Source organism: Ascaphus truei, chromosome 3, assembly GCF_040206685.1.
Source record: "Ascaphus truei isolate aAscTru1 chromosome 3, aAscTru1.hap1, whole genome shotgun sequence".
In the NCBI taxonomy this organism is placed as follows: Eukaryota; Metazoa; Chordata; class Amphibia; order Anura; family Ascaphidae; genus Ascaphus; species Ascaphus truei.
The window spans coordinates 45189086-45215981 of record NC_134485.1 but is presented as its reverse complement, the minus strand read 5'-3'; the positions used below and the strand labels follow the sequence as shown (position 1 = coordinate 45215981).

General features: G+C 40.5%; 1 protein-coding gene across 13 annotated transcripts in view; it reads right to left on the bottom strand.

Annotated features, from left to right (window-relative positions):
- Positions 1 to 220: 220 nt before the first annotated feature.
- ROBO2 (roundabout guidance receptor 2) overlaps positions 221 to 26896 on the bottom strand; it is a 1224910-nt gene continuing 1198234 nt past the window's right edge. For 7 of the 13 annotated variants that reach the window (XM_075593984.1, XM_075593978.1, XM_075593987.1 and 4 more), the window contains 5 exons: positions 25781 to 25963; positions 24549 to 24716; positions 23391 to 23639; positions 21256 to 21453; positions 221 to 2582 (listed from right to left, as the gene is read on the bottom strand). In XM_075593984.1, the coding sequence (XP_075450099.1) occupies positions 2581 to 2582; positions 21256 to 21453; positions 23391 to 23639; positions 24549 to 24716; positions 25781 to 25963 (800 nt within the window). In that variant the 3' untranslated portion in view covers positions 221 to 2580. The remainder of the gene's footprint in view (positions 2583 to 21255; positions 21454 to 23390; positions 23640 to 24548; positions 24717 to 25780; positions 25964 to 26896) is intronic. The other 6 variants (XM_075593986.1, XM_075593990.1, XM_075593991.1 and 3 more) reach the window with 2 other exon arrangements.

The following is a 26896-nucleotide window of genomic DNA, read 5'->3' as shown; positions in this document are numbered from 1 at the left end:
ATTACAGTATTTTCCTTAATTAAGCATTGTGATAGACAAGCTTTAAGCATGTTACTTTCATTGGTTCAGTGTGATCCTTTAGAGGGTGCACCTTTGAAGAAATGTTCATTAAAAAGAAACAATTGCATGACGATGTTCCTCTGGTACACATGGACTTCTTTCTGTCGTTACTTATTACTAGCAAAATATTGGTCAATAAAAATAAGAACCAGTTTGTGAATATCATGAAACTGCACAGCTTTAATACTGACACACAATCACTTTCCAATGGAATAGACAACACACACATTGGAAGAATGGCTGGAATTGTCAGCTCGTTACGTTCTATACAGAATGAAAGGAACAATGTGCTTCACTTAAAATGTGTTACCATGAGGGCTTGTGTTTCCTAATAAATCATTTCAAACGAGCAGATGTTAAATAGGCCCCTCCTGTCCTGTACTAGGGTATAAGGTGCAATGTATCAAGCTATCAAACACTGCATCTATGCTTTCCATTTGACTTCGGGAAAGGTCACACATGTATTAATCCAGTTTCCTAAATTAGACACAGAAAGAATGAGGACCTGTGATATGTAATTTAATACATTCTCTTATTTCATGTGCTTTGTGTAACTCCTCCGTACGACCTCCTATTGATCCCTTTGGCCACCCCAGCTATCTTTCACTGACACAAAATACGCACAATACAGTAGGTGAGAAATATTTTCGTTGACGCTAGGAAATGTTAGTTTCAAATAACTTCCTGAAAGCCAGCTTGAATGAAAAAAAAAATGCTATTTTTAAAGCTTGATACATAGCCCTGCGATGTTTAAGAACAATCTGCTATACCATGGGTTGGGCAACTCCAGTCCTCAAGAGCGATCAACAGGTCAGATTTTCAAGAAATTCTTGCTTCAGCACAGGTGGCTCAATCAGTGGCTCAGTCAAAGAAGTTGAAGACAGCAACTTGTGCTGAAGCAGGGATATTGTGAAAACCTGACCTGTTGGTGGCCCTTGAGGACTGAAGTATCCCGTCCGGTGCTATACAGTACATTAAGTTACGATCTATTGCTGGGGCCCCTGAACTAAAAAATCTCAAGCAATATTTGAATGCACGTTGCATAATAAAATAGACACTAATATGTACGTTGATAGTTGTCATGCCTTAAACAGAAAGGTGTTTGCATTGGTGTTTCCTTTATGTTGCGGAGCATAAACATTTTATTAACCTATAAAATGGTTTTAAGATTGTTTTGAACAATTTCTAATGTAACCTTATGAGAATTTAGAAATCTTCCGCACACTTATTCATTTACTTAAGGTCCTGATCCCTTCATATTTTCATGTATAAATATTGCATTATTCAATGCACATTTTCAACAAAATATATTCAATTATTGAATGCTTTTGATCACTGATGATCATCTGTCTTATCGATGTAAAACCTAGCCATGTTTCATGTTTTGGAATCACATATACAAGTTTAGAATTGTCATTGATACCTTTACTTTTTGTTACCTGTTTGGTAAATGAACACTTTAGAGCAATAACTAATAACAGTAGTGTAATGTAACCCGATTGATGTGATTGGGGCATGTTACACATTGCAGGACAAATTGGGAAATGCAGAAAAACTATTCTTATTGAATTTCTGTAGTGAAACACCTTTCTTTTTTATATTTAAGGTGGTCAGTAAAAATGGTCATTAATTGGAACATTATTGAAATATCACATCTTAGTTATGAATCAACATTGTGGTTATATGTAAATGCTTGTGTCTGTGTAATTAAATATATATATATATATATATATATATATATATATATACACACACATACACACGTGAATACATGTATTCATACCGTACACTCATAAAACTTACAATGACATTGATTTTCTGCATTTTCAAAGCAAAAACAAATATATTGCTTATTATAGATCCTTGTTGTTCAAAACAATTTTCCAGCATCAGTTTTTTTTCAGCTTCTTTTGACATTATTGTGGAAATCCATCTCATGCGATGCTGCACAACCATCAATGCAATGGCGCTTTTCAGTACGGAAACTCCCTCCACATTCAGTCTCTTTTCTTCATCTCACAAGGAGTAGGGTTTTGTGCTTATCATCAAATAAAAGTTGCAGTGCAAAATTTAAACATAAATGTTACACAATGAAACAAAACTTAATATATGGCACCACAGCCTATTAGTTCACATATAGTACAATAGTACAATAAGTATAGACAATAATATGAACAGAGCTAAAAGAGGGCAAGCTTGCATAGCAATGCAACAAAAGAAATTATATACAAAGCAAAATGCTTTTTCATCCTTGATGGTGATTCTCCCCCCCCCCCCCCCCTCCTCTTTTGTATACTCCTTACAAGAAATAGTTAAGGTGGATGGTGTATTTAAGAGAAGAAAAAGTAAAATGTCTGTGGGATATGTGTGACTTTTGTGTCTTTACATTGCATTTACAGTTCTTCCAATAGTACATAAATAAAGAAAATGTTCATTGCACTGTTTTAGTTTCATCCTCACTTTCATCAGTCCAGACCAGGTGGCCATCTTGAGAGCAGCTTGTTGTGTAACTTTTCAGTACTCTGTATATGACAAAGAATAAAAGAGTCACTTCATGAATTGGTAATAGCAGAGCAAACAGCAACACAAATATATACACAGCAGTACAAGTATTTAATCCAATAAAAATAAATAGTTGTTTCTGAAAAATAAAGTAATACTCAAATCTCAATGTTTTGACACAGCTACATATTTCACCTATTCCACATTCTATACCAGGGGTGGGCAACTCAAGTCCTCAAGTGCCACCAACAGGTCGGGTTTTCAGGATATCCCTGCTTCAGCACAGGTGGTTCAATCAGTGGCGCAGTCAAAGATCTGAAAACCTGACCCGTTGGTTGCTCTTGAGGACTGGAGTTGCCCATCCCTGTTCTATACAGTTCTATCTTTCAGTGGCTGTATTGGTCCTGGAGAAGTGTACATTTGTAGATTGTGAAATGTAAGTGTACAGAGTCTTCAACTCTCCCCTTTCCCTTATTTGTGATATAGGAATAACTCTAATGTTGGTTCATTAAATAGCATCAACATCTACAAAGAAAATGCATAGCCCCATCCCTACTTTATATTTGTTTGCTGGCTCTGCTGAAAAGCAAAGGCGTTATTTCACACTAAACCTTAAAGCAGCAATCCTGCCAAAAATCCCTGTCATTTATTTTACAGCATTTGAACGGTTGGTAACTCCGCAGCTAAACCATGATATTTGTAGCTCTGAGGACCCAAGAGTTTCTGAGATAATAACCCATTTAGTTACCGGTATTCCCTAATGTAAATGGCTGTCAAGTAGTATCCCCCCGATGATGTTGCTTCCTATTGGCCTGTGTGACCCAAAACATTTGCCAGCCATTTTGATTCCCCCCGAAAGGGGAGGAAAACACCAGCAGCTGAACTAGCAAGCAAGTAAGTAGTGAAACGGGGGGGGTCTCAAGTGCTAAACAGTTTGTGGTTTAATAAAACTTCGCACTGCTCGAAAATTAAGGAAATTATACTATTTTAGCCATTTTAGTCAGAATTTAGCAAAAATGTGTCGTGGTACTGTACATACAGGACCAGGTCACCTTACACATTACGTTTTAAAGACATGGTGAATTTTTTTAGGCAACGTTTGCTATTTTTTGTGAAAGTTTTCACTGTAAAAAGGACAATTGTCGTCTTCACTCCAGGAAATTCGCACTTCAATATTTTTTGATTTCCACTGCTATTTTTGTGAATTCTTATCTGGGTTCATTTAGTAGATCTCTATTCGTCAGGAGTTAAAGAGTCAATAAGTGCAAATATTTATTTGCGGCTGATGCGATTGCTTTGTAATTGATGTTTTCTTACAAATTAGGCGGGCCTAAACAGTTTGCAATGGGAACAAATCAATGCAGCTGTTCATTACAACCTGAAGATTTTAATTTTAACAAGAGAATTTCCAACACAACCAAGAAATCTCAACCTTTAACTCAATGTGACAAAAAATGTATTCTCATTAAAACTATGCTATTTTCCAAGCAGGGGCGGGCTGGCCTTAGAGGAAGGAGAACTTTTGCCCCCTGGGCTCGTCTGATTTTAAAGATTTGGGCTGGTAGCAGCCTAAAGGGAGCTCCTCTGATGAACTGGGAGAGGAACCTGCAGTTGCTCCTCTGGGCTGGGTCCTCTGTGTTCCCCTGATTTGGGCTCTGCCGCCTCTCCTGTTAGACCTGGTTGCTGTAGTTCAGTCTATGTGTTAGTTAGACTTTGTGTATGTGTGTCTAACTCTGTGCTGGTCACTATATATGGGAACTGCTATGCCATCCATTTTTTTGATCTGTGCTCATCAGTAGCTGTGTGATCTGTATTGGACAGTGTCTGTCTGTGAGTACTGTGCTGCTCTATGTGTGTGTTTACAGTATGCTGGTCAGTGTGTGTGTGTGTGTGTGTGTGTGTGTGTGTGTGTGTGTGTGTGTGTGTGTGTGTGTGTGTAGGTCCGTGTTTGTAAGAGTTTGTGCTGATCAGTGTGTGAGAGTACTGCTCAGATTATGCAAGTGTGAGTCTGTGCTTCTCATCTGTGTGAGAGTTTGTGCTTGTCATGTGTGTGAGACTTTGTGCTTCTCATGTGTGTGATATTTTGTGCATGTCAGCGTGTGTGTGAGTGTGCAGGTCAGTGTGTGTAAGAGTTGGTTGTGGTCATCACGGCTGGCTTGGTGGCAGTGCCATCGGTATGAATAAAATTGAAACTGTGATTACCGGGAGAGAGCATGGGGCCTCTTTAAGTGCCAGCATCTCCTCCTGCTATCACGCGATGGCACGTCGTCATAACCAGGCGACATTACGTGACATCATCACGTGACACGAGGACACGTAAGAGGCCCTCCGTGCACAGGCTGTGCACTTGGCCCCGCCATACTCCCAGCTAGCCTTGTCAGTGTATGTGAGAGTTTGTGCTGACACTATTGCTCAGTGTCTGTGAGTGTGCTGGTCATGTGTGTGAGTTTGTGCTGGTCATTGTCTGTGTGTCTGTACTGGTCAGTGTATGCGAGTTTTGTGCAGGTCAGTCTGTGTTTGAGTGCGATATAGGCCGATGTCTGTGTGCGTCTGCATGTCAATGTGTGTTTCTGGGGAATACATTAGGTGAATGTATGTGAAAGTGTCTGGCATGTGTATATTATTATGTAATTTGTTGTTTGTTTGTGCGTGTTCTTGTGTTTATGTGCCCATTTATACAGTGGATATGTGCTGGCCACTGATCATCTAGTTTATGGGCTCATAGGATACATTTGCACCACAGTTAAAAAAATCTTCCAGCCAGCACCTACATCCAAGTTTATTTTTTTATTTACTAAAATGTCCAACTATTTTAAAATGCGACTTTGCGCTATTAATATAGGTAAAAAAGGAGAGATATCCGGCGGTTCACTGCTCACCATGGGGGTACAATAAAGGCAGACCAACACAATCAGAAAAGTAGGCTGTTTATTCGGTGCATGACAAAAACCTTCTGCCACAAGGCAACTCTGACGCGTTTCGTCCACCAATAGGACTTTGACAAAGTCCTATTGGTGGACGAAACGCGTCAGAGTTGCCTTGTGGCAGAAGGTTTTTGTCATGCACCGAATAAACAGCCTACTCTTCTGATTGTGTTGGACTGCCTTTATTGTACCCCCAATGTGAGCAGTGAACCGCCAGATATCTCTCCTTTTTTACCTACCTGAATACTGGCCTGGAGCACGCTCTTTAGCGCTTTGGATCAGCGTCCTATATCAGACGACATTGGAGGAATTAACTCATTGTGTCAAGATCGTCAGTACCTGCTTCCTATGTGGGGTTTACAGCTGGGTATGAGATGCCGGGATTAGTGAAGGCAGTGGCGGAGATCAGCTGGTAGTAGCCGCATGTGAGTTCCTGTGCAGGGAGCGCGGCTTTGCTGTTTTCTTTTCTCCTTACCACTTCATGGCCCCATCCTGATGGTCAGTCTCGTATGCCCAGTAGTTTTACTCCATGACTTTATTATATGCTAACAGGACTATGATTTACTAGCGCTACTCATTCTATTGATATTCATATGAACATTGTGGATTTTGTTTACACTATCTGGAGCATCGGTTTTGGAGTGTATTCTCCATATCTTTCTATTGCACTATTAATAATTACTGTTATGCTGAAAAGTGCAATCTTGAACTATAAATACTACAGTAGGAAAAATGATCTATATATTTAATTATCATGTTACCAGAATATTAAGTGAATATGTTTCTACTGTACATGCTTATTTTGATACAAAAAGAGACCATGTATGTTTACATATATACTGTAGTAATTGATTATTTCTCCTTTGAACCACTGAAAAAAGGTCTGCCATTCATATTTTGAAGGTTGAATTGCTGAAATGTGTCCTCAATACTATGGTCACAGTTTTGCTTTACTGTGTCTTCATGCTGCATAACAATGATGAATAGGATGTTGTTGCACACAATGAATCTTTGCTTATAGACATAAAATAGCTGAACATAATTATAGTTAAGCCATTATGTATAATGGTAATATTTTTATCTTATGTTGAAAGAGAATTATCAGCCTTTATTTCTATTAACAGTAGATCGGAAATGGGTTCCTTAAATATTTGGTCATCTCACAAAGAAGTAATCAAATGTATACAGTATTAATCAAGAGAAAATAAATGCACTATCAACAACTGCCTTGGAGTCTCTACATAAACAAAACCATTCTTCCAAATTATTATAATATACTATTAAACTAAGAAACTAATAAAAGCTTTGTTTAATAGATAATGCAAAAAAACAAAGGCTTTATGTTGGATGAGCCAACCGTATGATGAAGAGGGTAATATAAATGATAAACTATTAGCCAATAAACTAAATAAAAATGCCACTTGTGGGTACATTCACATGTCTCCAAAAGGTCTGCTACCCTATTTTTTCCCAATTATCGCTTAGCAAACAATGCTCCCACTGCAGCCAGGGATTCTGGGTAATGACATGCAAATGAGCATAGTGTGTTACTCTTTCATTCTCATCCCTTTTCCCATGGACGCCTATAAGCTTATGCCTGCCATATTATACAGTTTTTCAGCACAGACTGGGTTAAAGAAGTGCCTAGCCAGTAACCCCACTCACAGACAGCAGATTCAACTATTTGGGCTTATCAGTGCGAGGTTTGTTGCTGACTATGCAACGTGAAGCTGGTAACTGGGTATAACCAGACATTTAAAAAGTTATGGTGGGTAAAAAAGTGCCAAAAAACGTCCACCGTACAGTGCACAGCAAATAAAAATACCGCAAGTGTGTACATTTTCCATGTCTCAGACAGTTCTGCCAACCTAAACTAACAAACAAACAAATATAAGAGGCATGCATGTAATCTGATTCAGGTCTTGTAAACTTACAATTCATTTTTATTTTATTTTACTCTTCACTTGATGATGATTAAAAAAAACTTCTGAATATAAAAATCAAGATATAGAATGAGAACAATTGTTATACTCTTGTGAATTGCCACAATTAAACAACTCTAACTTAGAACTGAATAAACAAATAACCACTGAAGAAGGGGAACTAGCAATCAAATACCTTTAAAAGACCAAAAACACCTGGATGGATTTAAAAATGTGTATGACAAAAAAGTGTTATCCATACAACAGGTACCTGGTCAACTGCACAAACTACAGACGATTCTCACTAATCAAAACAGATATTCAAATTTACTAGATAGATTAAGCATTTTTACAACCAAAATGTATACACCCTAATCAAGTGGTTTTATGCCTAACAGGCATGAATCTGATAACACCAGGAGAGTTATCAATTTGACCAACAAATCTACCGTAATGGCTCTAAAGTTCCAATGATAATCCTAACGTTACATTTTTTGGAATAGATATATGTGTTCAGTTAATAAAAGCAGCAGTCTGTGCTGATTGCCATTTTTATAGCATTTTTCTTTTTATTACTTTAGAGATATTCTTGCTCTTTCCAATGCAGTTTGAATTTTTAAATATGATACTCCATTCAGGAGGTTTAAGCATCTAAAATATTGAGAGTTTAAAATAAAACTCTCTCCAGAGCCCAGTGCAGTTTAAAGGTTTCAATGTTAACCTCAGAAGCTAGAGATTAAATCATGATTTTAAAAAAAAATGAGGACATACTCAGGGGGCAAAACATTAACATTATATGAGTTCTACTCACATAGGTTTCCGAAGGGAACTGCTGCTTGAAGGGGATTATTCATTAAGGTCCGTTACGGGTTAACTCACCTGAACAGATGTTAACTCCCATTCGGGTGTGTTAACCAGCAATGACCCCTAATGAATCTGCCTCTAGAAGCTTATTGTTTTGGTGGCAGACAAGTAATGAAGCAATGTATGATTCCTTATCCGCTAAAATCCAAAGCTCAGGGTTTTCATCTGCTTCAGCCATTTAGGAATGGAACCAGAAGAGCTGTCTTGTCTCGTGTCCATACTTCGCTGTCACTGTGGAACCATTAACTATTGCAAACAGAAATGAGTCGAACATCGCTGGTATTCCAGTAGATTCATAAAAATGTAAAATGAGCTTATTGATGCATGATATTTTATTAACTCCTCCTTCTCTTACTGTGCACCCCACAACTGGAACAATCTACTGGAGACTCACATCCGCCACCAGACTTAAGTTCTTTCAAAACTAAAGCTGTCTCACATTTGAATCTGTCTGTAACTGTTACATACGCCTGTAACATGTATTCTCTTTAACTGTGCATGCAATGTCTTGTATATAATGTATACCCTGTTCACTTAATGTAACTATGTATTTGTAACCTTGTAGTTGTCATCAGAACTCTATGCCCAGGACATACTTGAAACCGAGAGGTAACTCTCAATGTATTATTTCCTGGTAATACATTTTATAAATAAATAACTATTAATACATTAATTTTATCCCTACCAAACGTGTATAATCTATTGGAAAAGTTTATCAGGTAAACAACACTAAATCAAAAGCATTCAATATTATTATTCTCCCTGAAACTGTTAAATTAATCTCTATTCATTTCAATTTTAAATGGCAAAAAAACAAACATTAAATATCTTGAAGATCACTAGATATTAAAATATTTTATATGAGGCCAATACAGTTAATAAAAAAAAAAAAAAGATCCAGAAACCTGGTATAAGTATAGTATAGCTTGGATGGGAACAACCTATCTCCGTCAAGATAAATCTTCAGCTAGAAATGTTGTATTTGTTTAAAAACCTGCCCATTCCACTTAAATACACGGATGTAATTGATTTGCAGCAGAATTACTTCTTTTGTATGGTTCGGAAACAGACAAAAAGAATGTACTTGTCCGACCAACACGAGGCAAGGTTTATTACTTCTGCATATTTGGTCTTGATAAAAGCAGTACAAATACTGTAGCTCAATTATCTCTTTGGCATTTAGCATCTGAGACTAATAGATGGGTAGATATTAAAAACTCTGGTCAAACCCAAAGATTTAGGCTCATTACTTTGGATTCCAAAGGAAGGGAGATTTCTATGTCACTTTGCAATCAAATAATAGGAAGAACCTATTTACTGAACCTATCTGACTTAGTTAGATATCATATCTCGTTTGGGGGTTCAATATGAGCTTGTAGGTGTTCTGTATGTTTGATATCTCTTAATATCAATATTACACCTTTGCTTAATAATCCCGCTTTGAATAATGGTTGAAAAAAAAGTAATTTCACTTGGTGGAAACATTTGGGTTTAGAAAAGCTAGAAACTTAATACTAGGTGATCAAATCAAAATATATGACTCAATAAAAGAAAATGTCAATGATCAAATTCTGATTTTTATACATTTATAAAGCTTCATCATTATGCATTGTCTAATTGTTTTAATACCACTCAAACTCCAGTACTTATTTAGATTTAGTAGAACCTCTCCTCAAAACAAAAGCTATTTTATACCAACATGTTGTCCCTTATGTGAAGGAGGATGAATGCAATTATATGAAGGAGCGGAAGTCTGGCTTGCAAGGAACTTTAGATATACATATCTAAGAATATATTTTGGAATCTATCATAAAAACATCTAGTAATACGGTCATAAAAAAGTTATACATTTCTATACACCTGGCACTTGACTGTTCATTTTCTACATAAAATATAGTATATAATAAGTTCCCCTCATCTCTATGTTTTAGAGGATGTAACCAGATTGGCACATTGTTGGTGGAATTGTACTGAAATATCTAAATTGTGGAACCAGGTCCTCCAGATGCTTTGCTTATCTCTAAAACCTGATCCATGGTCTGCTAAAATATTATCAGAAGCTCATTAATCATATTTTCAGCCACCCGGTGCTGTATCTCTACCTTGTTGAAACAGCCAGCTTCAAAATGTATTGCGATCAAAAGAAAAGACTGGCAAATTATGTATTATTATCTCGAGAAGCTAACTACTATTCTTAATGATTCACTTAACAAATTGGTCTGTCTGCGATCCTTGGTCTAAGCAAATGGCAGAATCAAACTTTGGACAGGAGTTGTATACAATCTGAGACTATAACAAAAGAGTAGCGTACCGTCTCCAATTTTGTATTAGACTATATTATTAAAGAGACTGCAATATGTGATCTGATTGTTAACACATTGTCGACTATAAAATCAATATCACTACCACCCTTTTTTCTATATATTTTATGATATTGCTTAAAATGTAATTGTTTGATCTTGAATTGTACCCTCTACCCAGATTTTCATTTCTGTACCCTTTCCTTCCTTCACTTTATTACAGCCAGAAATGATTGTACTGATATGATCACATACTGAAATTTGGTTTTATTAAAATAACTGGTCAACTAAATGTCTGGAAATTAAATGATGGTACAACAAGACAATCACTCTCTAAAAATATATATATATATATATATATATATATATATATATGTGTTACTGGACATTACATATAATGGCATTTCCTACAATGTTATCCAATTTATGCAATCAAACTTATTTTTCAAAACCAGGAGCAATTACATATGTACAGTAAGTGGTGACAAAGTGCTAAAATATTGTATAATTTACAGTATATGACAATGATAACTATGGGACAGATCATATATTCATGATGTCACAGCATAATATATCACTCTTCTCTTTGTAAGAAGCAGGTTACTACAGTCCTACAATCGTCAGAAATATGAACAATGACCTATGAATAATTTATAATACATCACGTTTCAAAGTGTTTTGATAAGCCTGTCATGAAGTAAAATTCAACTTTTAATTGAAAGGCTGAATGTTGTAGCATTTGTGAATGATTGTTTTTCTGACAGGAATAGCTCTACAGCTTCTGATTCTCTATTAGATAGGGTAAATATCTGTGCTGTGCAATGCTTCTAGGTTCATATGTTCAAACCACTCTTTCAGAGGCTTAAATAACAACACAACCCTAACCTCCCATAGCTTTGGTATTTTGATTAGACAGCATGTTCATTTATTGCTGCCTAGTTGTATTCTCATGGTAACAGCCAGTAAGACCAGCAAGCACAACAAAGTTTCCAAATACAGTAAATTGCACCAACTACAGTAGATATTTCATAATAATAATAATAATAGCATGTTCTTATATAGTGCTGTTAGTTGCACGCAGCTCTTTACAGAGACATTTTGCAGGCACAGGTCCCTGCCCCGTGGAGGTTACAATTTATGTTTTTGGCACCTGGAGCACTGGGAGATAAATTGACGCACAAAGTCACAAGGAGCCGACACCGGGAATTGAGCCAGGCTCACCTGCTTCAAACTCAGTGCCACTACTCACTGAGCCACTCCTTCTCGCTTCATATTAGGGATGTAATAGATGACACACACCATAAACACCATAAACACCATAAACAATGCTTTTGTTTTTGCCACCTTTGGCTGAGATTATACTGTGTGCGATGGCGCGTGTGCACGCCATGTACAAATTGCAGGATCCCTCAGAGGCCGCCCCTAGTGCACACACACTCGACGGCTGCGTCATGTGAGCGGTTCAGCCAATCATGGCGAACCAGCTTCGTGACGTCATAGCCACACTTCCGCCATGCCATGCGCGTACTCACACTCGCGCACACACTATAATCTCAGCCTTACTTAAATTAAATAGAAGTAGCCATGTTATTCCAGTTGAGTTCTTCAGTATTAGATTATACCTTTTTTAATTGGATTTACAATTAGAGATGAGCAAACCAGCCCAAATCTGTTTCCTGGATTTTTCCGAATTTGCCATTCAAAATCCGTTTTGAGGTATAAAATCCGCTGACGGATTGTTACACTTTCAATCAGCGTGGGTTAATCCAAAACTGGATTGGATACAATCCGCTGGTGGATTTTAACAATCCATCGGCTGATTCCGCAATCCATTGATGGATTTGAAGACTCCAATACGCAGATTCAATAATTCGCGTGCAGATTGCTGAATCCATGGATTGGAATCTTCAAATCCATCAGTTGATTGCGGAATCCGCAGATGGATTGTCAGTGTTGGAAAAAAAAATACAAAATTCCACAAAACAACAAATCACCATTTTTGAGACTGATTGGCTGAAATTGATATGATAGGACTAGCTTTGGAGAGTTCTACTCTACAATACTCTAGTTTTCAATACTGATTTACAAAAGATTCAATGAGTCAAGCAGCAAGACTTTCAAAATCCATACAGTACGTTTTTTTTTAAAATAAATCAGATGTGTAGTATTAGATAACTTACTGCATTTTTTATATACTGTATTTGCCCGATTATAGGGCGACCCTGAATATAAGGTGACTCCCTAATTTCAGTGGTAGCTGGAAATAAAAAAAGTTTACACACACATACATCTATAAACAAACACACACACTGTGCCTCTCTCTGTCTCTGTGTGTCTCTCTCTGTGTATATACATATATATACACACACACACAGTCTGTGCATCTCTGTCTCTGTGTCTGTCTCTTTCGGTTTGAGCTTACCGACACAAGCAACATGGCTACTTCAGGCCCCCAAGGTGGAGCTTCCTCTGTTTTACCCTCCTACCACATACTGTACATCCAACTGATTGGCTCCCAAAGTGGATGGGGCCCGATTATAAGGTGAGTATATACTTTTCAACTTAAATTTATTGAAAAAAACGTTGCTTTATAATCGGGCAAAACTGATATTTTTTTTTAATGCGTTTTAATAATGGGGAAAGGTGAGGGGTACAATGGTTTGTACACCAAAAGAAATTCACTCAAATGCACACTACCCAAACTTTAAAATTTAACCTTTAATAGTTAATACTTAAAACATATATTACCAATTTGAAAATGTGATAACGTTAAAAAATAAATTAAATAAAGTAACTAGTGCAAATAAGCAGTCTCTAATGTTTGAATGTTCTAGTATATGATTAAAACTGGAAAATAGGAGACTGCTAGGGTGCACACAGCCGGAGTGAGCAAATAAGCCCACTACTTCATTGATGAGCCTAGTAGATAATACGCACCATGAGGGCTATTAATATGGCCTCCTGATCAGGACTTAAACTAATGCAGCAAGTCCTGCCTGGCCACTGCCCTAATTTTTATATATGTGTAACGGGTGCTCCCTCTGGCCTGACCCACCCAATCTCATATTGGCCCGTGTAGTCTAACCAGTCCCCCATTACAAGGCGTGTGTGGTGGTGCACCTGCAAGTAACAGGACTCTTGAGTCTCCCGCTGGGTGTTATTAGGGGATGTCATCAGGACAGGTAGCTGAGGTAGTGGGTCCGAGTCCAACTTACATCATGTGCAGCGCCTCCACCTCATCAGGATCTGTGCTTCCGCAGGGAGATGGTCCTGGTGAGGAACTCCTTCTTGGTGCCATCCACTGTTGAGTAATCTCACACTCACACAGTGGGGTTCTTTTTCTCAAGGACATCTTTATTGAATACAGGGATGTAGCAGACTGCCCCATGCAGCTGCCAGCTCTAGCCGCACATCTCTGCGTGATGTCCCTTTGCCAGGTACGCCCTCCAATCATGAAGTGGGATTCCCTTTCTCCTAGGGAGATCACCACTGTGCCAGGTCCCTGGACACAGCGTGGCGTTAACACACTGGAATTATCACTATGTTCCCGCTAGTTACTGCACTAGGGTCACAAAAGTGTTCCTTCAATAACGGTATCGTCAGGTTACTCTCTCCCTCGAACCACACACTAACTGTCAGTGCTGTGCCCTTTATACTCCAGGGGGCAGGCGCATCTCTGAGGTCACTATCCAGGGACTCAGAGTATACAGCCACTCCCATCCTTACACAGGGCACCACACTAGGGGGTGAGGGAAAACCTCCATTACTACTGTGGGCAGGCCTGTGTGTACCAGGACTTACTGCTAACAGAGAAGATGTATGCAGTCATTATTATGCATGGCTACATACTCCCCCTGGTGAATACCCACCGTCCCGGCTGGGACCTAAATTTGGTGTACCTTGCGCCAGGAAACACTGCAAAAGAACACACAAATAACACAGCAAACATCATTACATGAACATAATAATGAACGCTCAGTACACTCACTGACCAGCAGGGAGCGCAAAAGAAACAACAGACCACTCTATTGGACACTCAATAGTAATGCCGAGGATCTGGCTTCTTCACCTCTCGCCCCGCGGCATCATGCACAGTCACGCTGTATTCCCGTGGTACTCCTCTCTCATTACAGTACATCACCTTGTGCTTATATACACTGCGCCCTATCTTCCAGACCCGCATCAGTTGAGCTACCCTCTGCTCGGCCTGTATCCCTTTTATGGCTCCCCCTCTCTCAATGATATAGTACTGAATATCAGTCTTGAGCCATCTCTCCCTATTCTCCTCTATCTCTGTCATTAGAGGTTCAGGGACATAGGGGTAATCAAGCCCATGGGACTTCCTGTACTTGGCAAGGATAGCTCGCTCAGCTCTGCAAGCCCTAGTTAAACTGGTTCGACCAGCCGTCCCGGGTAACACCCATGATAGGGGCTCATGTGTCTCCACCGGATCATCTAACCCTGCGGACCCCTTAGGAATAATTAGGCCTGCCTGTATACGGTCCCATCGTACCCTTAGAGCCCTAAGGTAGGATTCATCATCAAAATCCCCGGCAGCCCACCAGTGATCAACCACCCCCTCCCTCTCTAAAATAAAGCGGGTGCGGTCAAGCCACGAGGCATACCCCTCGTATAAGGGGGCCCACCACCTAGTCTCCTTCCGTTCCTCGGAGCTAGAATCTGCATTTTCCTCCAGTGACTCCTCATCAGGCCCACCAGAAGACACCCCAGATGTACCCTCAGATCTGGTATTAACTCCCTTACGGTGAGAGGTATTCCTAACAGTAATACTCATCCCGCTAGGACAATCACTCGACACCTGTCGGGACATGTTCCCTCCTCCCTCCGACCCATCATCCGACGTACCCAAGTCCAGGCTCCCAGTCCGATCATCAAAAGAACCCCGTGACTCCCCGGACAACCCTAAACTGGAACTAGATCCAAATAGGATAGGGACGGGTACAATGGTTTTAGCTAGGGCCTTAGGACTAACCTTGGGTGTGGACGGGGTTTGGGGACGGGACCGACCAGTAGGCACGGACAGGGTTTCGACCTGCTCCTCAGCGGTACCTGCCTTAGCATCGCCACAAAGTCCATCTTTGTCTTCAACCTTGGGACTCCTGGGCTTTCCGTTCAACCGCCCATTCCCTTGGATAATAGGGGATCGCTTCCCGCTGCTCGATCGCAGAGGCGGCACCATCTCCCACTCGGGGCCTCCCTGGTCCTCCGGCACCACTTCCGCACACGCACGTGCTGCGACGCCATCTTGCGGTGGATTCCCAAGCGGAATCTCTTCCTCCACAAGGATCTCCTCCAACGCCATTCTGCCACGCGATCCAGTCTGGCTCTGGACTCGCTCCGTTGGATCTTCCACCTCCTGGACCTGCGACAGACACCGTGTCTTAGTCCCGTGCAGGGTAGGTGTAGATCTGCCTCCGTCCGATCCACTAGTCACCACGGCAGTGGGACTCCGGCGATCGGATGGTCGCGGTACGGGAGACATTCGATTCCGCGTCTCCACACCACGAGGAATTTCATCCCTCCATGGCGTACCAATGGTATGACAGTCCCGTCTGATGACTGCCTTACCCGCCAGCCTTGCACACTCCTCATCCGAGGATTCCAGTTTGCAGTTCGGCCGAGGCATCCCAGTAGGAGACCGGCGATGGGCTCCTCGGTGATCACCTCTCCGATGGCTGAGTTTCGCTATCGGAAGCACCAATGTTGGCTCCGACTCTGCGGGACTGGCACTCTTGTTCCAGAGAGCTCCCGGCTGTTCTTCTATCGCCACCGGTACATCTCCGGTCATCCCCGTAGATTGTACAGGTACGAATGTGGTCATGGGCCACATGTACTGCAGTCCACAGTGGGGACATCGGGCTTCGCTGCCCACGGCTCCGCCCGGCAGTCTGCACTGCAGGCACAGACACGCCACAGTCTCTACACCCTCCACCCGGATCACCAGGAAGCCTCCTGGAGCCGAATAAGGGTGCGTGGAAATCACAGGACCTTGGTCCACTTTAGCAACAGCTTCAGCCATTTTTATCAGCGGAGGTACTCTGCTCAGAGGTCGGTACTGATCAATGGCTCTTCGCAACTGAAAGGCATGGGCTGATATAGTCACCCTTCCTCCCATTTCCTCTTGCGACATCCGGTGAGACCGCAAACCACTCCCCCTGGTTGAAACTAGGGGGATGTCTCGTAGACTTGTAGGCTGACCCAGCACAGGTGCGGAGTGAGTCATAGTCCATGAGGGCGCGGCTCCAGCTTTCGCGCCAAACTCCCCATCGGGGTGGAGTTTTCGCGTTGGCGCCAATCCTGGCCAACATCTAGCAGACTGCAAAGTTGCAAGACCTTTTGCAGCATGCCCACGCGGTGTCCCGGGAACGCGGGAACCGCCATCTTGGTAAGCATTGTCTTTTCTTTCACTGTCTTTTCTCTCACTGAAGGCAACGTCTGGCTGTCTGTTAATTGGGGTATAACAAAGTCCATTTCGTTCCTCCCATCTCGTAAGACTTTCGTCCTCACTATTCTCAGGGGTATCTTCCCGAGAACATATGCAGGACAAACACGGCGCAGCCACGGCTTTCACGCCATTCCATAACAAGCCCACAAAAGTCTCTTCTGTAGCCTGTTCTTCATCGGACCGCAATCCTGGACCTTCTGCTCGATGCAGATCCTCCATTCTTGTGGTTCTCCTTCCCTGCCATCCTGGACCTTCTGTTCTGTACAGATCCTCCATTTTGACAGTTCTCTCTGTTTCTTTGGGTGAACACCGATTCTCTGTACGTGGAGCTCCGCTCTGCGGGGCAGCTACCACATCTGTACAATAAACATGCCTTGTGCACCACCTTGTGTACCTAACATAGATCTGACTCGTGTTTGCACTACCTCAGGCTAGGCTCACCCTTCCGGTGTCTACCGTAACACGTTCCTCCAGTCTGTGCTCCTTGGTAAGTGATCTGGAATGGAGACTAGAGTACTCTGGCTCTTCCATGCAGCACTTTGGGCGTCGACCTACTTTTGGCTAGCCTAGTGCGGACCCTTCCAGAATTCCTGCTCTCAGTTACCAGTTTACCCCTTCAGGCGTCCCCCGCTAGCGCTACCTCAAGGCGACTAGAACAGCAATAGCCCCCGGCTCCAGACTCACTAACCCCTAACGGATCCCAAGGCGTCTTTGCGGCATGCATGTCCGGCACCTCCCTGACTACCCCTGGCTCCGTCCCTCAAGCACAAAGTGGCAGCAGACACTTTCCTTAATTCCTACTGTGTGCCTAGCAAAAGCCTGTCCTGTTGACAGGTATCTCAGCAGCGCCTCCAATTGTAACGGGTGCTCCCTCTGGCCTGACCCACCCAATCTCATATTGGCCCGTGTAGTCTAACCAGTCCCCCATTACAAGGCGTGTGTGGTGGTGCACCTGCAAGTAACAGGACTCTTGAGTCTCCCGCTGGGTGTTATTAGGGGATGTCATCAGGACAGGTAGCTGAGGTAGTGGGTCCGAGTCCAACTTACATCATGTGCAGCGCCTCCACCTCATCAGGATCTGTGCTTCCGCAGGGAGATGGTCCTGGTGAGGAACTCCTTCTTGGTGCCATCCACTGTTGAGTAATCTCACACTCACACAGTGGGGTTCTTTTTCTCAAGGACATCTTTATTGAATACAGGGATGTAGCAGACTGCCCCATGCAGCTGCCAGCTCTAGCCGCACATCTCTGCGTGATGTCCCTTTGCCAGGTACGCCCTCCAATCATGAAGTGGGATTCCCTTTCTCCTAGGGAGATCACCACTGTGCCAGGTCCCTGGACACAGCGTGGCGTTAACACACTGGAATTATCACTATGTTCCCGCTAGTTACTGCACTAGGGTCACAAAAGTGTTCCTTCAATAACGGTATCGTCAGGTTACTCTCTCCCTCGAACCACACACTAACTGTCAGTGCTGTGCCCTTTATACTCCAGGGGGCAGGCGCATCTCTGAGGTCACTATCCAGGGACTCAGAGTATACAGCCACTCCCATCCTTACACAGGGCACCACACTAGGGGGTGAGGGAAAACCTCCATTACTACTGTGGGCAGGCCTGTGTGTACCAGGACTTACTGCTAACAGAGAAGATGTATGCAGTCATTATTATGCATGGCTACATATGGCTAATCTAATGAACAGCTGACAGATACTGTATTAAAACAACCCCATGAAGGGGACTGACATCATCAGCACTCGTCCAACGCGCGTTTCCCTCCTACTACGGAGCTTCCTCAGGGACAGAATTATTGAAAAAAACGTTGCTTTATAATCGGGCAAAACTGATATTTTTTTCCAACTCTTAATGCCTTTTTTTAATGCGTTTTAATAATGTACTGAGAATCCTTTGGCAGCTTAGCAACCATTTTGAAAGTCACATCCACTTCCTCTTTTGATACAGGCTCGGACACGCACCTTTTTTAGTTCTGCTCTTTGTCAACATAGTATCACAAACATATCTGTTGCAGTGTTCCCAGCAACACACTGTCTATTGCTGAGCTGAAAGCTATAATGTGTTACACTTAGAAAAATATAGTAATGTTACATTGCAGCTGTAGCATTTCACAGACTACAGTAGAGTCCGAAGTCAGCCATTTTGATAGTCATGGGAGGAAGATATTAGCTGATTGATCACAGGAGAAAGGATCAATAGGCAGCTTAGATCATTATTTAAGTAATAATCCCCAGAACAGGGCATTACTGGCCAATAATGCCCTGGCTGGAAGAGTTGAAGGCCCAAGGCGAATTATTACTATTATAGGCTAAATGTAGACTTTTTCATAAATAATAGACACTTATGTATACTTAAATAGATTTTTTTTATTAAAATAAAATGGTAAATACATGAAACCACCTCTATATACGCTTACACTGCAGATATCTATATCCACACACTGCCGCCCCCTGTGTACACACACACACACACACACACACACACACACACACACACACACACACACACACACACACACACACACACACACACACACACACAGCAGCTCTACACACACACACTGGAGCTCTAGACACACAACACAGCACTTCCTCTACACTCACAACACAGCAGCTCTACACACACACACACACACACACACACACACACACACACACACACACACACACACACACACACACACACACACACACACACACACACACACACACACACACACACACACACACACACACACACACACACACACAGCAGCTCTTCACAAAAAGTCTGCTGCTACACACATGCTACACCCATAAACACTGCTGCTGACACTGACACACACACACACACACACACACACACACACACACACACACACACACACACACACACACACACACAGCAGCTCTACACACACACACTGGAGCTCTAGACACACAACACAGCACTTCCTCTACACTCACAACACAGCAGCTCTACACACACACACACACACACACACACACACACACACACACACACACACACACACACACACACACACACACACACACACACACACACACACACACACACACACACACACACACAGCAGCTCTTCACAAAAAGTCTGCTGCTACACACATGCTACACCCATAAACACTGCTGCTGACACTGACACACACACACACACACACACACACACTGGAGCTCTATACACACACATCAGCTCTACACACACACAAACTGCTGCTACACATACAACAGCACAACACACACACACACAATCAAAAATGCAGCCACTTACTAAACTTTGCACTCTCCCCCCCCCACCTCTACACACAACAAAGCACAATACAGTATCTCTACACACACAACACTGCACCTCTATACACACACAACATACACACACACACACTGCACCTTTATACACAGCACCTCTACACACAACACAGAACCTCTACACAAACACACACAAACTGCTGCTACACACACATGCTACACCCATAAACACTGCTGCTGACACTGACACACACACACACACACAGCACCTCTACACAGATATACAACACAACAGCACAGCACACTCACACACAAACTGCAGCCACAAAGAAACTGCAGACAGCCATTTACTTATTTGCAGACACTCCCCCCCCCCCCCAATTCAACTGAATCTGCTCAGAAATTCTCAGCCAGCTCGGGAGGGGGAGGAGTCAACCCGTGGCTGATACTAACTGACCAATCCCCTGCCCTGTCTCAGAGCTGTTACTTCATTCTAACTAATCCCCTTCCCTGTCTCCACTGTTCTGAAAGCTGATTGGCTGGAAATAAACACATTGAAAACTGCACTTTGCAAGCTGCTAAAATTCCGGGCATTACTGATTGGATAATGCCCGGAATTTTAACCAATCAGAGAGCAGGGTTTTCAATAATGCCCTGAATTTTACTGCTTTAGCCTATAATTCTGTGTGTGTTATTGGCCAGTAATGCCCTGTTCTTCTGAGATTATTACTTAATTAAAGCTACTCAAATGCTGCATATAGTAAAACTAAAAAAAGTGAAGCCAGCACTACTGCCAGATGTACAATCCAAGATAACAATCTAACACAGAGGAGATAGAATAGGATAGAATTGGAGAGAGGCATACAGTAGAAAAGGTAAATAAATAGACATATCCCTTGAACATAATATTTAGAGTTTCACTATTTTTATAAAATCGGAGTTAAGGGCATAAAAATGACTTACATAATTCTCCTGTAAACTGTCCTTGAATGTGTGGCCCCAAATATCCTACATCAAGAAAATCAATGGCATTGCGATGGTGACCTCTCAAACCCTCTCCTTTTCTGGGTCCAGTTGATTCCTTTGAAGAAGCTGTTCCTGAAGAACTATGTCCTCCTGGTGATGGGAAATTGGGTTTACTGTATGGCATCAGTACCTCTTCTGTGAAAAAATACAATACACTGGATATTGCTTTGGTTTCCTAAATTTAAATATGGTATCTAGCAGGGATAAGCAAGTTCGGATTCACGAACTTTGGGGATCCGAGCATAATTTAAGAACATGCTGGGTCTAAACCAAAATGAGTCAAAACCTTGTTTTAATTTCACTAGTTCAATTTGGGCTTGGTAACTGGGACTTGGTAATAATTTCAGATGATATATTATTATTTTTACCACTATCTGACCTGTCTCCTCGGTTCCTATAACAGTTAATCAGTTCCAGTTGGGTAGAACAACAACTAACAACACTCTTACTTGTGTTCCTGTCTGGTTATAAAATATATACAAGTTAAATATATTATATTATATATATATATATATATATATATATATATATATATATATATATATATATTATATATGTTTCTACTACTCTAGGCATAGAGATCACAAACTGATCTGTTTCCTACTGCACATTCTGAATCTATATAGTTTATTTACCAGTCAATTATATCATTAACAATATATATAGTATATACAGCATACACAAGATGGACACACTCTCCTCCGGGAAAAGTCTTCACAAGCTGATCGGTGCACAGGTAAATACAACAAATTATAAGAATAAACCCAATCTCATAAGAAAAAAGGATACCAGCACTGTACACTTATTATCAAAAAAATAAATGTACTTATTGCATTAAACAATATCAGGAAATCCGACGTTTGGTCTCCTGGGTGACCTTCTTCAAACTTATACATACAATTTTTATTAAGAAAAATATAAATATAATATTAAAATGAATTGCATTATTTTTGCTAAATAGATTGTAAATGACAAATACTTAAATAGAAAGCAAAATACTGCTCCAGACTACATGATGTTATAATGTTTTTTTTCATGAAATTCAAATTATTCCTGTACTCCTGTCCAAAACCTTTTGATTAGTTTTGGCAAAAAAAAAAACAGGAAAAAACAGGAAAAAAACATGAGGTCAACTGCACATTTTCTAATTTATAGAAATATTCTTTGTCCTAAAAACCTTTGCTAAATTACAGGCGAATACAATATGAAATATTAATACATAAATAGCTTCCACACCTGTCTAATTATCTTGATTGTTGCTCTCATTGATATTTAAGAAAACAGCTGATCTGCCACTAATTTCCATATGTGCTCTATTTGTGCACTTCATATGTGCGCTCTAAATGTGCAATTATAGAAAAACTAAAAACAGAATTATGGATAAGTATATCTTAAATATAACAGACATGGGAATAATTTTCAGCATGTCATTACCCTCTAATTAGATTTAGGTGGAAATCTTTGATGATGGAGCATTAAACATTTTTAGTACATGCCACATCTTAAAGCCAAATCGTTCTGTGCTAAAAAAAAAAAAAAAACTATCACAGTAACTTCCTGATAAGCTGTACAGATACATCTAACCTAAATGTCCTCAGTGCCACTAGCACCCACGGTCACGAGACCGCAGTGGTCGTGCCACCAGAGGATTAGCGCTACAGGATGTCACATTCAGAAGCATGGACCCCCTGCAGCGTGACCTCAGGAGACACCGTGTCCACTGACGCAGAATTTCACTTTTGTGGCTTTCCTGCCAGAGACAGTAAGTCTACTGTAGCTACATCTGTAATTTTGTTTAAATGTACTCTACATAAACATTTCCTTCAATCAAATTGATACAAATATTTGACCTTTAATAGACAATTAGGCACTAAGATATGAACTTGATAAAGGCAAATATATAATATGAGTTTATTAAATTCAGTTTTGACCATATGTTTCTGTTTTATAACCGAAAAACCTCTTTATGTATATATGACTCATTAATTTAACAACTAATATTTTTACCAAAGCCCTGAGATTTATAGCATCGATTTTATAATGTAACAATATATGATAGTTTGTTATCTTACCTGATCCAAATGCCAGCTTGTTTTGTCGTTCTGTGGAGCCAAGCCATTCTTGTGTTTGTCGTTGTCGTTCTAAAGATGTTCTGGTATGGCGTTCCAATGAGGTCTTTATCTCATCCATATTTGATGTATGCCTTTCAAGAGAGCTTGCTTTCCTTTCTGTTGCGCCCCCCATGCTACAGCCACCTTGATTTGGTCCTATTTGCTGTCTTAGACTTTGACAAGGTGGAGGATCAGGTGGTGGTGGCAGATCTATAAAAACAAATTACAAAAAAAGCAATAAATCATATTTATTTTCAACTGGCAATACTACGAATTGAGATTTTGACTACATCATTCTTAAAAGCACAGTCAAATGATATATAAAGATTGTGGAGAGAAAATATTTTACATTAGATAAACAATAACACAACATGACTGCAAAAGCATGAAAGGGTGAGCAAAAATGTAAGGTATTGTCATGACAATTTTGAATTGAAAGATTTTTTTTTCTCACAATAATCCAAGGACAAAATACAACAAAGACATACATCTGCTTCTTCCGGCATATGACAGTGGTTCTCAAACCTCTCCTTAGTGACCACCATATCGACCAGGTTTAAGGACTATCCAATGCATTTGCACAAAGATGAATGCACCTAATTTGCATCTATTCTTGTTTGCCTCTAAAATATGGCTGACACAGGACCCTGAGGAAAGGTATCTGTACTGTACTTCTAAGATTTTGCGCACACATACTCTGCAGAAATTTACACCATAGAAAAGTATTTAAATATTCTTTAAAGTTAGTCAATCAAACTACAGTATTTGTAACTAACTTCAATTCATCACAAAAATTGCATTGTAATTTCTCAGCATAAAATCATACAAATTCACGAATCTGTATTTAAGCCAACATTTTTAAGCCCTTTATTATTTAATAATATCCATGTGTTGCATTTCTCTCCCTGACACTGAATGATATTGTGCTATCTTTTGTAAACAGATGTAAAGTATGACAGGTGCAACTGCTGATAGAGGTAGCCTGTTTTAAAATACATGTCCTAGTTAATTGACAGAATTATACATACATATGTCGTCCAAATGACAATCAAATCCAGTCACACGTATTGCAATCTTATACTTGGCCATAAGGTTACTGAGCAATAGAAACAAACTTACCATCTGCAATTCCTTCTCGGCGAAGCATGGGCGGCTGGTCCATTCTACCTCCCTTGTGTTTCTTAGTGGGTCGTGGCCTTTGGCTATGGTTCACAGCTGAACTTGTGTTACTATCAGTAGAAAAGGGACTTGCTGGTCGAGGCCTCTGAGTAAAAGAGTGCATTTTGCCTAGAGAGAAAGTAACACATTTGTAACAATGGTAATGCACATTTTCTATTAATATTGTTGCTAAAGTCCCCTGACAAATGTTCCACATTTTTAGTTTCTCCTCCTGTCAGAGGGAAGTTTTAAAGAGGTAGTATAGATTTGTTATTCTTTATTGCCATGTCCTGTGCTATATAAAATATAGAAATGAATTCCATAACCAACACTTTTAGTAGTGTCATCACTTTCCCCAAATGTACAGTAGTTCTGATTATTTGTGACTGCTTTTGCTGAATATATCAATTTGAATTTGATGTTTGCTTCAGAATTTATCGTTACTATTATACTTCTGGCACCATATACAATACATTTTTGTTATTTTGGGTGATATCTTATCAACATAAGTACTTACAAGCACCCATGTCCAATGTACTGTATGTATTAGCATTCCAGGTATAATGAATGTTGCTTAGCTGTCAGGTATTTGGTTAGTAATAGGAAATGCCTTAAGTGTCATTCTGAAGAAACCAATTAAAATAGTGAAATGTACTCAGTACATAGGATGTGATGTGGCCTTTCAAAACTATTTTAATCACTGTGCAGAATTTACACTGAATGACAGATGGGCATTACTGAAACCTAATCTAAAGCCTAACATTTCCTTTGGAGTGAAAGTGTTCATACAGCATCACACCTCAAGTGTGCATATTGTAGTATACAATAACAATTAAAATAAAGCAGGGCATAATTAGATTTTAGTCTCCGAAAACAAATGTTTTTTTCTTGAGGAATCATCAAAAATTGCTTACAAGAATGTGCAGTCTTTGCAGTGACAGCAATGAAAGAATCTATGGGAGGAGGTAAAGTTAATTATTTTGGCAAATGAGAAGTCAGAAAAAGATTTAGAAGCTGCTGGTTCATCAACATTAGAGTCGAAGTTTGTGCTTAGAATGTAAGTGTCCATCCACCAAATGCCATGCATGTTAAATAAAGGCAGCTGCATGACAAAAGTTCATGGAGAGGAAAGGAAGTTCAGGGAGAAAAGAGCCACACCTCATGCTAAAGGCACCAACTTTAAATCAACAAACCTGTTCTTGATAGGCTAGTTCCATTTAGCCTAAAACCAGCTTTATCTGCTGCTGCAACCAGTGATTGTGCAAAGCTGCCGCTGGTAAATATCGAGTCATCGGACGAGCTACCTACACTAGACCTATGACTAGAAAAGTTACGATCCTCATCAGATGCAGAACCCCATCCGTTTACCATTGAACCTAAAAATAAAGGCATTGGTCTAATGAGTTGTAAACAGTTGCACGTTGTCCATAAGTTTAAATGATAAATCTGGTTCTCGACGACGTGATGCATACGTTGTCTTGGGCACACAGATTTTTCACTCAAATGTCATAGATAATCACAGAAACTGACGATCCTCAACATTGAAAACATCAGACAATTAGGCCCAGATCCAGACAGCTTAATTATTCACTTAATGACACGCTAAAGTTAACGCATTATTAAGTGCTATGGGGTATTTTCAAAGGTCAACACAGCTAGGGGCTGTTTTCAGTCGTAACGAGCCCTTGCGTTACTACTAAAGACGTTGGTGCTAAAGACATAAAAATGAAGTGTGCACTAAAAACACCTAACCCCAGAGCTCCGTTATAGTTAACGCTGGGATGAAACGTTACGTTAGTTAGGTCATGCCTAAAGGTGACATTACTCATATCCAGACCCTGAAATAGGGTATTTTACAAGGTCTGGATAAGTGTAAGACTACATTTAGGTATGATCTAACGAACATTGATATGTACAGGGTTCTTTCCCTCTCCTGTCTTCTCTTTTTTTTTACTTCAATTAACCAGCTATTTGGGGACCTGATAGAAGTAACACCACTTTTATGTAAAACAGGCTTCACACCGTGTTATTTGAAGCTAATGGAAGGCAGTGCTAACTTAACATGGTACTCCAATGAGATCTCCAACAGCTATTGTCTTTGCACATAATTAGCTTTGTGGATTCACGTTAACCTCAGGGAACATCACCCCAGTTATGGATTTTGATAACAGTTCATTAGGAGCCCGGAGTTGATGTACCTTTGTGGATCTGGGCCCTAGTTGCTTTAAACAGAACTTGACTTTTTAATATAAAAGCCTTTTAGATTTTATGTAGGGCTCAATATATAAAAAGCTGTATGGACAATGTGG